The sequence below is a fragment of the Anopheles marshallii genome, chromosome 3, assembly GCF_943734725.1.
Source record: "Anopheles marshallii chromosome 3, idAnoMarsDA_429_01, whole genome shotgun sequence".
Taxonomy (NCBI): domain Eukaryota; kingdom Metazoa; phylum Arthropoda; class Insecta; order Diptera; family Culicidae; genus Anopheles; species Anopheles marshallii.
The window spans coordinates 74143895-74157493 of record NC_071327.1 but is presented as its reverse complement, the minus strand read 5'-3'; the positions used below and the strand labels follow the sequence as shown (position 1 = coordinate 74157493).

Below are 13599 nucleotides of genomic sequence, written 5' to 3'. Positions count from 1 at the left end.
CTTCAGTTGCTGTGTACGTGAAAATGAAAGAGAAAATATTAATTAAAAAAGTTTTACTTCATTCGCGTACCATTCCACGGTTGGCATTCTGTTTGGCATGGTGAGGCCGTAAAAGCAGTAATGCTACAGCTGTGTGTTCTAGCAGTAGGATGAACTGTGTGCCGATCCTGGACGAACCTTTTGTTCTGGCGCAGTACTAGAACGGTACGGAAAATCGCACCGCTTGCTGAGCGTGCGAATGGACGCTAGGATCAACGTTTTCGCTCAACCAAGCGGCAGTTTGTTACTTGCCTCCCGGAACAACATTCAAGTGGTCGAACGCAAGTTTACTGGCACGATGTGTCGGGTGGAATATTGCTACAACCTTCCAAAGGGGTCGTTTTTTATGATAGTGTAAAAGCATCCCCAAGCGTGAAATCAGTACAAAATAAATTTTGAAAATCCTATTCAAAAACAAAGGCTAGTTGTCTGATGAATTACTGATTGCACAGAAATTTAAACAAATTTACAACCGAAAGAATATGCAAGTAAAAAAGGACGCCAAAAACCCCGCTCGTGAAAAACTGTGGTAACCAAACTACCTAACTAACATGGCAAACCGACGATGGAACCTAATCACATTACAATTACTCACAATCAAAGATCCTTATTTCTCTCCACAAAGCCCATCATCGGCGAACCCACAAACGACGTGTGGTTGCGAACCCGCACACTCACACACAGAATCGAGCAGTCTCAGACCGCACCGCGAAACTTTGCCATTTCAATTTCAATTTCCAACTCCATTCGTAAGTGGCTTATTCGAGTCTGAAACCGTCCCCGGTACAGTACTCCCCATCCCGATCGCACTTCCAGAGTGCGCTTGCTCTGCTGCAACTCTATCGAGGTAGTGCAGACGAAAAAAAGCCAGCCGAATAGTTGTTCTAGTTCGTTTTACGTTTTGCTTCTTTATTTTGGTTCTTTTCCCCCTGATCCATCCTATTTGCCACACTTGAATATGATTGCATTTGGCATGTTGCACCATCATCGTTGCAGCAAAAATGGAACCGAGGCGAGCGTGTACGGATGGATCCTCACGTATCTTGGGTTCTACGGCGTTACAGCCCACTTTGCTCGTACGAAACACTCCATGAAACGGATAGGGTGAACCGAATGCGAGATGCGGCCCGTGCACTACAACCGAACAGGCAACTCAGCTCCATCGTACGGCAGCTTTTGCAGTCAGACATCCGGCACGAAGCGTCTTGGGTCTTAAAGGGCTACATAATTTTTCTTCCGTACTGCTCCCACACGAGGCTTCCCATCCTGTTTTGTTTGTCTATGAACGGCAACCTTGGCAAGATTTATAAATTGGTGTGATTTCATGTGATCGACTATGTGTGTTCACTTTGCCAGCAGGCAGCAAAAAGTTTGCAGGTATCAGCTTCCAAATGGAAATTTTGATGTGAAATTAATGATTGTTAATGTAGGAGGCTTATGGTATTGTTTGTTTTTCAACTCTTTTGTTTGCAGCTACTTTGACGAATCAATTCTTGGATTCGTTTGATTTAAATCAAAGTTTGATTATGAAATGTACTGTTTAGTCAAATTCAGTGTAGCTTCACCATATGTTATCAGTTTCCTGTCTTTTCTTATGTTTGATTTGTTATTTAAATGTTGTTATACTATACACTTTCCTAATACTTATATTGTGAGATTTTTGTATTCAAAAAATGAAACATTATAAATTACTTTTGTTAACAGTATTAAGTACTTTGGAGCTGCGATCTTGACCCTTTTACTGTAATTTTCTGCAAAATATAAAAATAACAAATATATAAAACTACATTTTTCTAATTAACAACATACCTAAAATAACAAGCATAACAAGAATCTGAACTAAATTATAAACGAGTCCAGATGTTCCTCGAATATTACTTATTTACAAATTCAAAGAAAATAGAATGTTTAAAATGGTTAAATTGATGATTAAATGGTTTACAGAACCATTCTCGTAGTAGTGCTGCCAACAAACCCCCTTTTGGACAATTCTGAACATAAACGACTACCAAAAAGAAAAAACGATACCAATAGTAGAGCATTCAACCGTAAACATGCGTCCCATTTATAACGAAATGCAAATAAACTGTGCAGAGAAAATCCTCCTCTAATTATTTATTTACCTTCACTTACCGAGGTTCACAACTGCACCACCGGAAGCGTTCGATTCAGGGCGGGTTCGAAAAATCGTTTATTTGCCGACTGCGTATCCGTTCCTGTGTGCAAGTATTTTTATCCAAACTAATTACCCGCAGTAAAGCACACCAACGGAATGTGAGTTAGTGTGATTTTTTTTTTCGATAAAACCCACAAATAAATATTGTTAATTTATGTGATTAAAATTTGCATAAAGGACAATTTTTCGGTACGTGCTCTGTGGGTAGGAGCGTCCGTATCTTTTGAATGGCAGTGAACGAAAGCAAATTGTCATTTGCCCCCCTTTTTGGGTAAGGAGCGTTTGATCGGCGCTGAATGGAAACGAGGTTGTTATCCTACGACTTCTTTGCATCTTCGGCAAAAGGCTGGCAATCATAGAATATCGATGCAGAAATAGGCCGCTTATGACGCTCCAATTTCCCAAGCCCTGTTTCACAAACGACAGATCAAAACGTTTTGCTAAATATGGGTGAAATTGTGTTCGCCCGTACACAGCAGGTTCCTGCAAAACCCGGTTTTGCACATTATGTACCGATAGCGAATGGCAGAAACTAGACCATTTCGAGGTGGGAATCGGTGACGGTGCAGGATAGGGAAGCTGGAGGTAATTTTTATTATTAGAACCAACGGAACGAACGAGCCTATGACGGTGCGGGCGAAAGTGGAACGATTTTCCGGCAAATGGAAGCAGTGCGCTAAAGCGTTGCACTAGAGAAGGAAATCGAGCTATCGAATCCATCTGCAAACCAGTGCCGTTCATTCATATCCTGGAACGACATATTCCCTTGTTCCAACGCCATCATCATCATCATCATCGTGATCGTTGGGAAACTCCTGTTTTTCCTGTGCTTCAATTCTTTCAGCTGGGCAAATGGGTTAGCAAAAATGGTTTGCCCAGAACCGTGCAACGACGGCTAGCCATTACGGTGGCCAGTTTGCTCTATTGACCAGCTGGCTCACAAGCTTTTACCCACACTCGTTCATTTCTTCCACTTGCCATTTGCCCATGTTGCAACAATATTCCAGCCGTCGCGGGCATAACTGAGATTAACGTTTATGCTGCTGCCGGAGAGTTTAGGACACAGACAAAAGAGGTCGGACCGAAGTTGGGAGGATGGGAGAAGGGGGAGGGACTGTTTTACCCTGTATCAGCATATGTTGTTCGAATGACTTGCCTCGAAGGTGGTCGTTGGGTGATTAGAGTGGGTTAGCATAAAACACATAAAGAAATGTCTTGTCTGGGAAGTGTGATAAGACAGGCGATGGGATAAAAAATAGACAGTATGTTTTTTTTTTATCCCAGCATGATTTAAATTCTCATACGGGGAATCAATGACTAAAGGGTGTAGATATAATTATGCAAAAAACACAATTGGGAAATAATTGCAAATGACTTAATCTGTACTAATATTTGGAGCTGATATATCAATATTTTGGAAAGACGTTTGCTCGACAAATGAATTGAAGCATAAGATGTTAGGTATTCTGCTTTATGTTTTTGAAAATTCAGGCCTTAATTTGATTAATTTATTTTGGAGTTTTTATTTAAAAACTAAAATTCGTTCTCAAATTTCTAGAAAACCATTAATTTTACCTCAACCAAGAGAGTATTTCCCAATGTCTGAAATCTACGGCTTGTGTCCGAAATGTAGCGATGCCATCAACTTTGGTAAAACGATGGAAACTTACTTGTACACCCAATTGTACGAGTATTCCCCCAAAAGCCAGAAATTGGTACAGCAAATATTACACATACCTTGGTGATTGTTCACATGATGTACTTTATCGAAAATGTCACCTCGCTTAAAGTTACGCAGCTCAGTAAATGTTTGCCACCCAACCGCATACATCGATTATACGTCGAATTAACTAGCGGTTAGCGTTCATCAATTGGCAGCTCCGTACATCATGCATTTGTGGTGTCGGAAGCGCCGTATTGAAACCTGCCTCAACCGCTGCCATGTACCATTCCATCCGCTCCATCCACTTCAACTATTATGCTAAGTTCAGCCCAACTTCAAGAATTGTTACGCTAGGGCCGGGCCTATGTTTCACAACCGGGGTGCATAGAATTTCCGTTTCCGACTCGGGCAGGAAATGACAACGGCAGCAAACGTCAATGGAGACCCCGTTCGTTGCCCGCCTTCCAACCGCACGCCATGGTTCAAATCCTTTCAAGTACACACCAACCAGGACTTAATTATCGTACCCGGGAGCGAAACTTCGGAGAACCGTGATTGTTGACTTTTAATTAGTTTTACCGATTAGACTTATTTACACGAAATAATCAACAGTGCCGACGTGGGGTGCCTTTAAGGTGGCTGGATCGACATTCATCCGCAGATTTAGATTTGTTTTCCAATCGAGTTTAAGAAGATATAAAAATTACTCAGCCAACTGAAGGAAGAGTCGAGCAGTGATGAAATTAGTTGGACAAATGTAGATCATTCCATGCGCTAGCCAATTTAGATATTCAATCCCTGAATTCCCGTGGCGTTCTACACAAAAAAAAAACACACACTAATGAATCGTTCTGTTTCTTATTGTTGGTTTCGTATCACACTGACTGATTGTGCGCTTCTTTCTTTATCTTGCAGAACTGACGGCAGCTTTCGATTCGCATCTCCGGGGACCTTCGTTCGTGATGGAACCACCGTCGCGGCTCGAGTTTTCCAACTCCTCCGGCGGCTGGCTGGACTGTTCTGCCTCCGGAAGTCCTCAGCCCTCCATCGACTGGCTGTCGGTGGATGGGACATCCGTCGGTGATGTCGGTGGCGTTCGGCGCGTGCTGCGCAACGGGACACTGGTGCTGTTGCCGTTCCCTGCGGCCGCCTACCGGCAAGACATCCATAGTACAATCTATCGATGCGTAGCGTCGAACACCGTCGGACGGGTCATCTCACGGGATGTACAGGTCCGGGCAGGTAAGGCTTCATCGACAACCCAATTCACCATACCCGGGCCCAGGTTCAATTTCCGCTGAAACGGCTACTAACCACGTGCACGCAACGCAATAGGTGGCTGTAGGGAATCACGAATCGCATCAACGAACACAAAGACAACCCATCGCACCGTACCGTACAACGCCGACAATGAAACCGAAAACACCGGCACGAAGGGCGAACCGGGTGTTGACCGGGGTAACTTTTCCGGTTCCGCTCGAACACGCTCTCAATCACATTATAAACGAGAAAATCTCGTGCTACGTGATTGGAATTAATTCCGGAATTTTTACTCTCTTAATCTTCGAATCTTTCCTCACACCCACGGGCTAATGTTTGAGGGATCGACTGGTACGGGTACGCAACGGTAGCGAGGACATTCCGTGCGATGCAATGCGCCCGTTGTTTGTGTTGTTTCGTGACCTCCCGTTGGCCTGCCCCAAAGATCCCGCTGGATGCTTCGAGTGCTTCGATATTGGAATGGTTTGCTTGCTGTTCCGTTCGTGCCATAGCATCGTGAGAAGTTTTGCCACCCGAAAGCGCGCGCTCTATCTGGCAGACGTAAACGGTGTGACGGATGGCGTGACTTGACAAGAACGTGACGTGAGCATTGCCCCGAGCATTGGCTATATTTGTTGACCCGCTAGCAAAAAAAAAAGTTCCTGGAAAGAAGGTTTAAGGAATGCGAATCACCACACTTCGACGAACCGCATTGGAAAGGCAAGGGTGTGCAAAGATTGGAAAAATAGGTTTTCGAGAAGTTTTAAATTGAACTTTATTTCGTGGCAAGCACTGGGATTAACACTAGTATTTCTACTTTCGTTTCTAATGTTGGCACTTGTTCCGGAACAAGACCTATGGACAGCATAAAATGGATCATTGAAAATGTGTATCAAGTTTTGATTTAGCGGTTACGATTTAATTTCGAGAATTAAATTTTAATGCATAGAAGACAAGTCGACCATCACTAAAGATCCCTAGATCAGGTCCGAAGAAGGAAGAGAACTTTTGTAAAGTTCGTTTTATTTAGTTCGAGCATAGAGCATAGAACATAGTAATTTCTACGAAATTATCTAATATATTTCAATATTATCAAAATTTCTTGAAGTTCTAGAAGAGTTTATTTAAATTCAAAAGCAAATCTCATCAAGTATAGTTATGTTACGCATGCATTACAGTCTTTCTTCTTTTGGCTTATTGTACAATACTCATTGTAACGATCGATCTCATTGTAATGTTGAATATAGTAAAGGAAGTACAAGTTAATCATTAGTTAAACCTCGCCAGACACATCTTACAACAGATCCAGTAATTTTAAACTGAATCTGCCTAATATTTTTTGCTATTTTTATTGAGTAAATGAAGTTAATTACCATGAATTGTATGTAACAAGTATCAATTGATGGGACTGAAATAATCTCAAAAAAATATGCTAACAGCATAAAAGTTTCTAATACTCGTGCAAAGTTTGACTTCTGCAACACAATCAAAGCGGGGTAAAAAACAGAATAAAAAAGTTACTCCCTTAACCGAAACCTAAGCAACCCAGGCGGAAGCACATTGGGCAACTCGAACGTACCGAGCTCGAGCTTAGCTTTTTGGCACGGAAAACTTCCACCTGCGGTAGTTATGCTGTTCGTTACGAAATTACACCCTGCAGCATACACATACGAAGACGTACGCTAGCTCGGCTTTTATTGATGCCTTCCGAAGCGAATTCTTCAGTTCCCCAGGATACCGGGCACGGTAGGATATCATTGGACCGAGTCCCAGCTTGAAGCTTGCGCGAGTAAATCAGGATCCGTCGGATGGGCCCGAGCTAGTGCGCATAGAAGCAAAATCCCGGTTTATCCCTTTTCGTACAACCCACTTCTGACCATACCTCGCAATGCCTTGCAAGAATTTTGCATAATTGGATAATGAATCGGGACGGAGTAAATTGATGAAATGGTTGGCTGCTGAACGGATTAAGCGCTGAAAAATGTCTAGCGTCGGTGGAAAATAAAGTCGGAACGAGAATAGCAGTCACCATTTCTTTTGCCGCTCCCGCCCCGTATGTCTGCCCATCCGCCCATTCTGGGTACCACGAAGCGGTTCTCTTTGGCGCGACATTCATTGGCACTTTTGCTGGACCCGACCGTCAGCGGTGGGCGTGTGTACGTTCAGATGAAAAGCTCCAAACGACCGAGGAATGAACCCGCACGGCGTAATTGAATTTCTAAAGCGTGTACTGCACGGATTGTTAGATGCAGTAGTCGCAAGAGAATAAAAAACAAACCTCCGCCTCTCGTGGTGGTGTTACACGGCACCGGGTACGCTTTTTTTTTGGGTAAAACGTTAAAAAATCATTAAAATTAACACACCAAAAAACGGCTTGAACAAATAGTGACTCGAAACAAGCATTTCAACACACAAACAATAAAAAAAAAAAACAAAACTAGCAAAACATTACTTTCGTACCTGGGAAAAACTACCCAGGGAAAATACAAGTGAACGGAAAAGCTCTGTTGGTAGAGTGTAATTGTGTAGTCATAAAAATCACCTAAAAATAGTATTTTAGAGTAGGAAAAAACACTCTGTGTTAGACAGTTTACAGAACTACATAGAACATATAAGGTTAAGTATGCTTTTCACATAAATTTTCCAAGTTTATTTTTAACTTATAACCAAATGTTTCCTCATTACATTTTTCTTGATTTCTTTTTAAACCTGCATCACACATTGTGTCCAGTGGTGGTTGGGAAATAACATTTAAAAAGAATGTCTGGATTTCTCTTACCATGTGCTTTAGTTTCTTTTCATTATGCAACAAGAAAAAAAGTTGTTCTCAACATCACAAAAATACCCGTACTTCAGCCAGCACCGCAAGTTCTAATATTTAGACAAACGTGTTTCGTTGTAGTTACAAAAGAACACTTGCAAACGCGGAATGTCGGTGCAGTAGCAGTGTTTTCGTGTATGTAAAAGTTAAATATTTGTAATTAAACCCAGAAAAAAACGAAACAGAATAAAAATGTTACACAACATAAGCACAATGGAGCCAAAAAAAAACCGCAAGTGAATGACCATCGCATAGTGAAAAGCTAAGCGGGATAAAATTAAAAGAAAAAAAAAAGCAAACCAACCTAACCAGAGGGCAGCGAAAACAAGGATGGGCGTAAGAAACAAACACAAAAAACCACACCACGGTCCTGCAAATGGCGATGGTGCTCGGTTTTGAGCAAAAGAAAAATCTAACCGGTCGGAAACACGTCGAGAAGTCATCTAATGAACCAACACCGGTCGGGCTTCAGCGGAATCACCGGTTGGCGCCCTGTTCCGGTCGTTCAAACGAATGAATTTGTTTTGCCAAGGCTATTGCACTTTTTCCCACCACGGCCGGCATAGCAAAATGGATGGGAACCCATTGCCCACGCACTTTGCTTCGTCTTTTCCTTTCTCCTCCTATTGCTGTTTGTTGTTTGCATTTTACCAGCTCTTTTTTTCTGCGAAAACTTTTTGCCTTCACGGTGCCATTTTTGGTTTTGCTCGTTTCCCGCCATTTTGTGCCGTGCCCGGTGAATGACTCTGTACAAGTCGGCCCTTTATTTGGCGCGCCACCGTTCCTCCCGGGGGGGCTGGGGCGAAGGAAACGATGGGTGCCCGACCATTTGTAGGTAACGCGCGAAGGATAACGACCAGCGTCAACGGGCTAGTGCTTCGCTCTCTCGCTAATTACTTCTGTAGCTGGGGCTGAGCTAAAGCTAAAGCTATCGCTGAACTGCTGGTACCTTCCCTTCAACAACACTGCTGGGGTCTTTTCAGCCGGGCTAGGTGGTGTCCGCTCGTACTTCCATTCCATCCGACTGGGCAGAGCGCGCCGACTGTAAGGTTTAATTACTCGGCACTGTTCACCGCCGTAGGAAAAGACTTTCTTTGGGGGTTGTTTCACTCATCACACAAATATGCTCCTTTCTGTCCGGAGTAGATTTCTTTCATTTTCGTCTTAACAGAAACTGGAAAGGACACAAAATGGCGTCTTCAATGGTAGTGTGTTGTGCTGGACAAGAACAATTTTTACGTCCAAAATAAAATGTCTTACAGCCTTGAAGTAAACCCTTACATGTGAACGTAAACCTGACTAAAAATTACGGATAGGTCTAACCTTATTTAATGCCTATAAAAGTTCTTCGGTTCTCGTGGAATACTATAAATTGAAAGTCGCTCTTCCGTTTGGAACTTTTCAAAGGAGTGTTATTACTAAGACACTTCGAGAATTCCTTAATCGCGAACATGCAGAGCGCACTACTCTCTTGAAATTGAAAGTACAAAACCATTAGCATGCAAATATTTTTTATCTCTTGTCATACCAAAACCATATTTAAAGAGGCTCTAGTGGTTGGAGACCCCAATTCCCAAAGCAGACACCAATTTTTCAAAATATTCACTAAGAGGCTTAGTTTCTCGTTAACTACAGTCTCAGTTGCAAGCATACCACCCTGGGTGGCTGCTTGTGATAAGGTAATAAAATGTAAATAAGCAGAGCTTTCATCCTTCTCGCATTAGATAACAACCATGCCCATTTAAATGTCTCTTTTCGGTTGCGTTTTTAATAGCAAATTTCCAGCATTTTTTTACATTAAAGATTTTTACAGATGATTAACTGCAAATTTGACTGTATAATGTCACTGTGTTACAGCGCTGCTTTGAGCTTAGCATAACTAGATACAAGATAACATCAGTGATATCAATATTTATTAGCTGAAATTATAGTATGCCGCCATTGCAATAATCTTGCAAAGCTGATAGCAAAAGGATTCCTCTACATTAGTCTCGTTACGGAAGGATAAGCAGAACGTGGATCTCACAAACCCAATCATATCACTCTCAAGGGTCAAACGGATGAAAAAGATACACCCCTTACCTTACTTATCGCCCCTGGTGCTGTGGTAAGCAGGACTAGCACAGGAAAAAAGCACTCCTAGGACGTATCAGGTGTTGCACATTGATTATGACGAATGTAACGAAATAATAAAGATCCGTTTTATTTTTCGTAATATGATTGGGTTTGCCAACCTAACCAGTCCTGCAGCGAAAAGGGTTTTTTTGTTGGGTTGGATCTATCCTTTCCCTACAGCAGCATGAAGTGTACTATTGTCACGATGCCGGCTAGAGATCAAATTTTACTTACTTTTTATGGCACGGCACACGGAGATAGAACATTGGCCCCAACACACACACACACACACACACTACGGACGGGAAAAAAACGAAGGTTGTACCTTTATTTTGGGCGGCGTTTTTTGGGAAAAGGTTGATTGGTTCCGTGAAGGACTGTCGGGCGAAATTCCCACGTTTAATAAAATAGATCCGGTGCCTTATACCCTTGATGGACTCATCAACACGTTCCATTGTCGTTGACCGTTTTTGAGGATCCAAACACATCGAACACTTCGTGTTTGATAGCAGCATAATAAGAAGTTTTTTGTTATGCTGTTTCACAATCATACGAAAGGACACATTTACAGTGGGATGTTTTTGTGAAACATTGCATACAACAGTTGAACAACAACTTACATGTGAAACACACCTTCACAGTCACTAGCGTGTGGTTTAACATGCGGGACAACATTCAATATCCTGAACGCGCTTACGTTTGAATTCACCTTGATAATCCATTCTCTCTTTCTCTCTTTCTCTCTCTCTTTCTCTATTTCTCATTGCAGTCGTTGCTCAAGCGTACAAAGTTGATGTTGAAGTGTTGGCAGCTTCCCGCGGCTGTACCGCGATCCTGCGTTGTGTAGTGCCTAATTTTGTTAAGGAGTTAGTAAGGGTCGTTTCCTGGGTGCAGGAACCGGCATTCTACATTTATCCATCGCTGCAAGGAGGTAAGCGCCCCATCGAACATCCGTGTCCATATCTTTTAAAGTACATTCTCTACCGTTGCGCTAGATGGAAAGTACCACCTGCTACCGACGGGGGAGCTGCTGATACACAATCTAGAGTATAACGATCGCTACCCATCCTACCGGTGTCGGACGATGCATAAACTTACGAGGCAGGTCGTCACAAGCAATTCGGCCAAGATACGCATGAACGGTAAGTAACGGGTGGTTTGGCTCGGAACAGACGCTTCACCACTTTAGTTGGCACGACTTTGGGTAAAATTAAATATTCCATAAAATATTGAGCCTGTAACAGGGACATCCCATTTCCAGGAACAATTTCCTGCAGTTCCCACGCCACACACAATTGTTGTCGTATCTCAACATCGGTAAACAAAAAGGGACTGTTCATACAGATGGTTTAGGTAAAACGAGAATTTCCTTTGAAATGTAACGTGTGCCAATGCACATCCCACCATCGAAGTCATGAAAATGGCATCCGTTGGGAGCTTTATCTTTCAATTCCCATTTTACCGCCAACTGCGTCCAAATCGTCCACACGAACACTACGATGGACATAATGTGTAACATCTCGCACCCAAAGCTACAATGCGCTTTTGCGATGGGAGAAAAGAAGAGATAAAACCAATTCTTACATTACCCAAAGTTCTGGGTACTTTACTGCAGTGGAGTGAAGAAAAAAAAACCGAAACTCCAGTCAACCGTTCTGCGTCCGTCGGACGGCATGACAGTTTCGACGAGAAGGATCCGTTTCCGTTCAACTACCGCTTCTGCAGTGACCATCATCCGTTGTCTACCGGTCGCCAACATAAACCGGCTTATGTCAGCTTGCGTAAGCGATGGTTGCTTCAAGCGCTCCGGTCCAACCGGCCGGGTTGAGTCGAGTCGGTTGTACCGAGTCTCTCCCATAATGGGATGATAGTGGACTGAAAGCGAAAACAAATGGAACAAAATAGGAACCACTTCATGCAATTGCATCAATGCTTTCTCGGGCTTCCGGGCGGTCCCGGGCTTGTTCTCGGGCTTGCTTCTTGCAACTGTTTTAAGCAGCACTTTCCGTCGAGTCCCCAGCGGAAGCGGCTGCTAGCAGTGTCGTTGCCGAAAAGCTTGCAGCACAACATTTATTTCACGCTTCATCATAACAATGGGATTAAATCTTCAATGTAACAGCTAGTACTGGTTGTAGAGTCGGGCCCGTGAGTGGGGATGAATTGGGATGCAGTATTTCGGAGCGAAGGGCTTAGCAGTAAAAGTGTACAAAAGAAGGAACTGTACGTCCTTGTAACGGACTCATGTGAGGCAGAAGTGACCGTCCGAAACAGTTGCCGTTGACCTATTTTGTTTCGTTTATGTTACAATGCCGTGCAAGAACAATGCATATAAGTGATGTAGTTAATAATTTGGATGAAGCTTTTTCCATGACATCAAGTATGATAAGCACATAGAAACCTTACTATCGTTAAAGTGTTGTTTTGGCAAAATATATGCAATACAGTTATAGCTTTTCCTTTATAATAATAATACAAAAAGAAAAACAAGAATTGTGCATTCTACACAAAGGAAAAACCGCAACATGGTCGAAAGAAAGTTTCCATTCTTCCAGCACAATGGGAGTGCCGCATTCCATCGACAGGTATGAAACGGGCTTGAAATTGCGAAACATAATTATCGGCGCAATCAGACGCCTTTTCAAACAATCGTCCAAACTAAGTTACCTACTTACGGATACAAAAGAAATCCCTGCGCTAATGGCTCGCTGGGCCCTTCTCAACAAGAGCCTTAATGAATGCTGACGGGTGCGAAACGGGTGTTAAACGATCCCGTCAAGTGTACACCACTACCCGACCCAAAACAGCTCCGTTTGCGTTTGATCTTACTCAGACAGAGTTTCTTCTACAATTTTCTTTTGTTTTTTTCCCTCCCGCTCGTGCGCACAGAACAACGAGGAATAGTTTCGCCGAGTGTCGTCGAGCATACGTCGCATGTAGCCGTTTCGCAGGACGAAGGTGCAGTGTTGCTGTGTGTCGCCCAAGGTTGTCCATCGCCCGAATACCGGTAAGCAGCCATTTTGTTTCAAAATACACTCTTTTTTTGTAACTTCAACTCTTTTGATAACTGTAGTAGGTGTGTTATAAAAGCAGGACAACGGATATACACATGGGAAGAATTCTTTTATGAAACCCATTACTTTATGACGTTTGAATGCGTACGATTTGAAGTCATATTCTACGATACGCTTCTTCTTTATCATGTAGGAACCTTAGTTTTAAGAGTTTTATCTTCAAAGTACACTTTTTTAATTTCAAAGTACAGTTCTAGATGCTAGGTTCTAGCTAAAATCTTAAAATTTGACTAAGCGTGATATTTATAATTTAAAAGCAAAATATTTTGTCGCAGAGCACAAAATTCCTTCTAATTAAAAGTTTTCACTATCAGCTGTCATAAGTTATAGTCCAATATACGCATTTAGTATATGCTAATTTCTCCATAAGAAATTCCAATTTAAACATCCTCCACGACAAGTCGGTAAAATATTCATTCCATCAACCCCTCCAAATAATCACTCCCACGGCATC

The 13599-nt window shown here is 42.5% G+C and overlaps 1 protein-coding gene across 1 annotated transcript in view; it reads left to right on the top strand.

Annotated features, from left to right (window-relative positions):
• LOC128712136 (cell adhesion molecule Dscam2) overlaps positions 1–13599 on the top strand; it is an 83817-nt gene that overhangs the window by 37639 nt on the left and 32579 nt on the right. Inside the window, exons 2-5 of the mRNA XM_053807032.1 lie at positions 4794–5120; positions 10844–11005; positions 11070–11216; positions 12961–13078. Of these exons, the coding sequence (XP_053663007.1) occupies positions 4794–5120; positions 10844–11005; positions 11070–11216; positions 12961–13078 (754 nt within the window). The remainder of the gene's footprint in view (positions 1–4793; positions 5121–10843; positions 11006–11069; positions 11217–12960; positions 13079–13599) is intronic.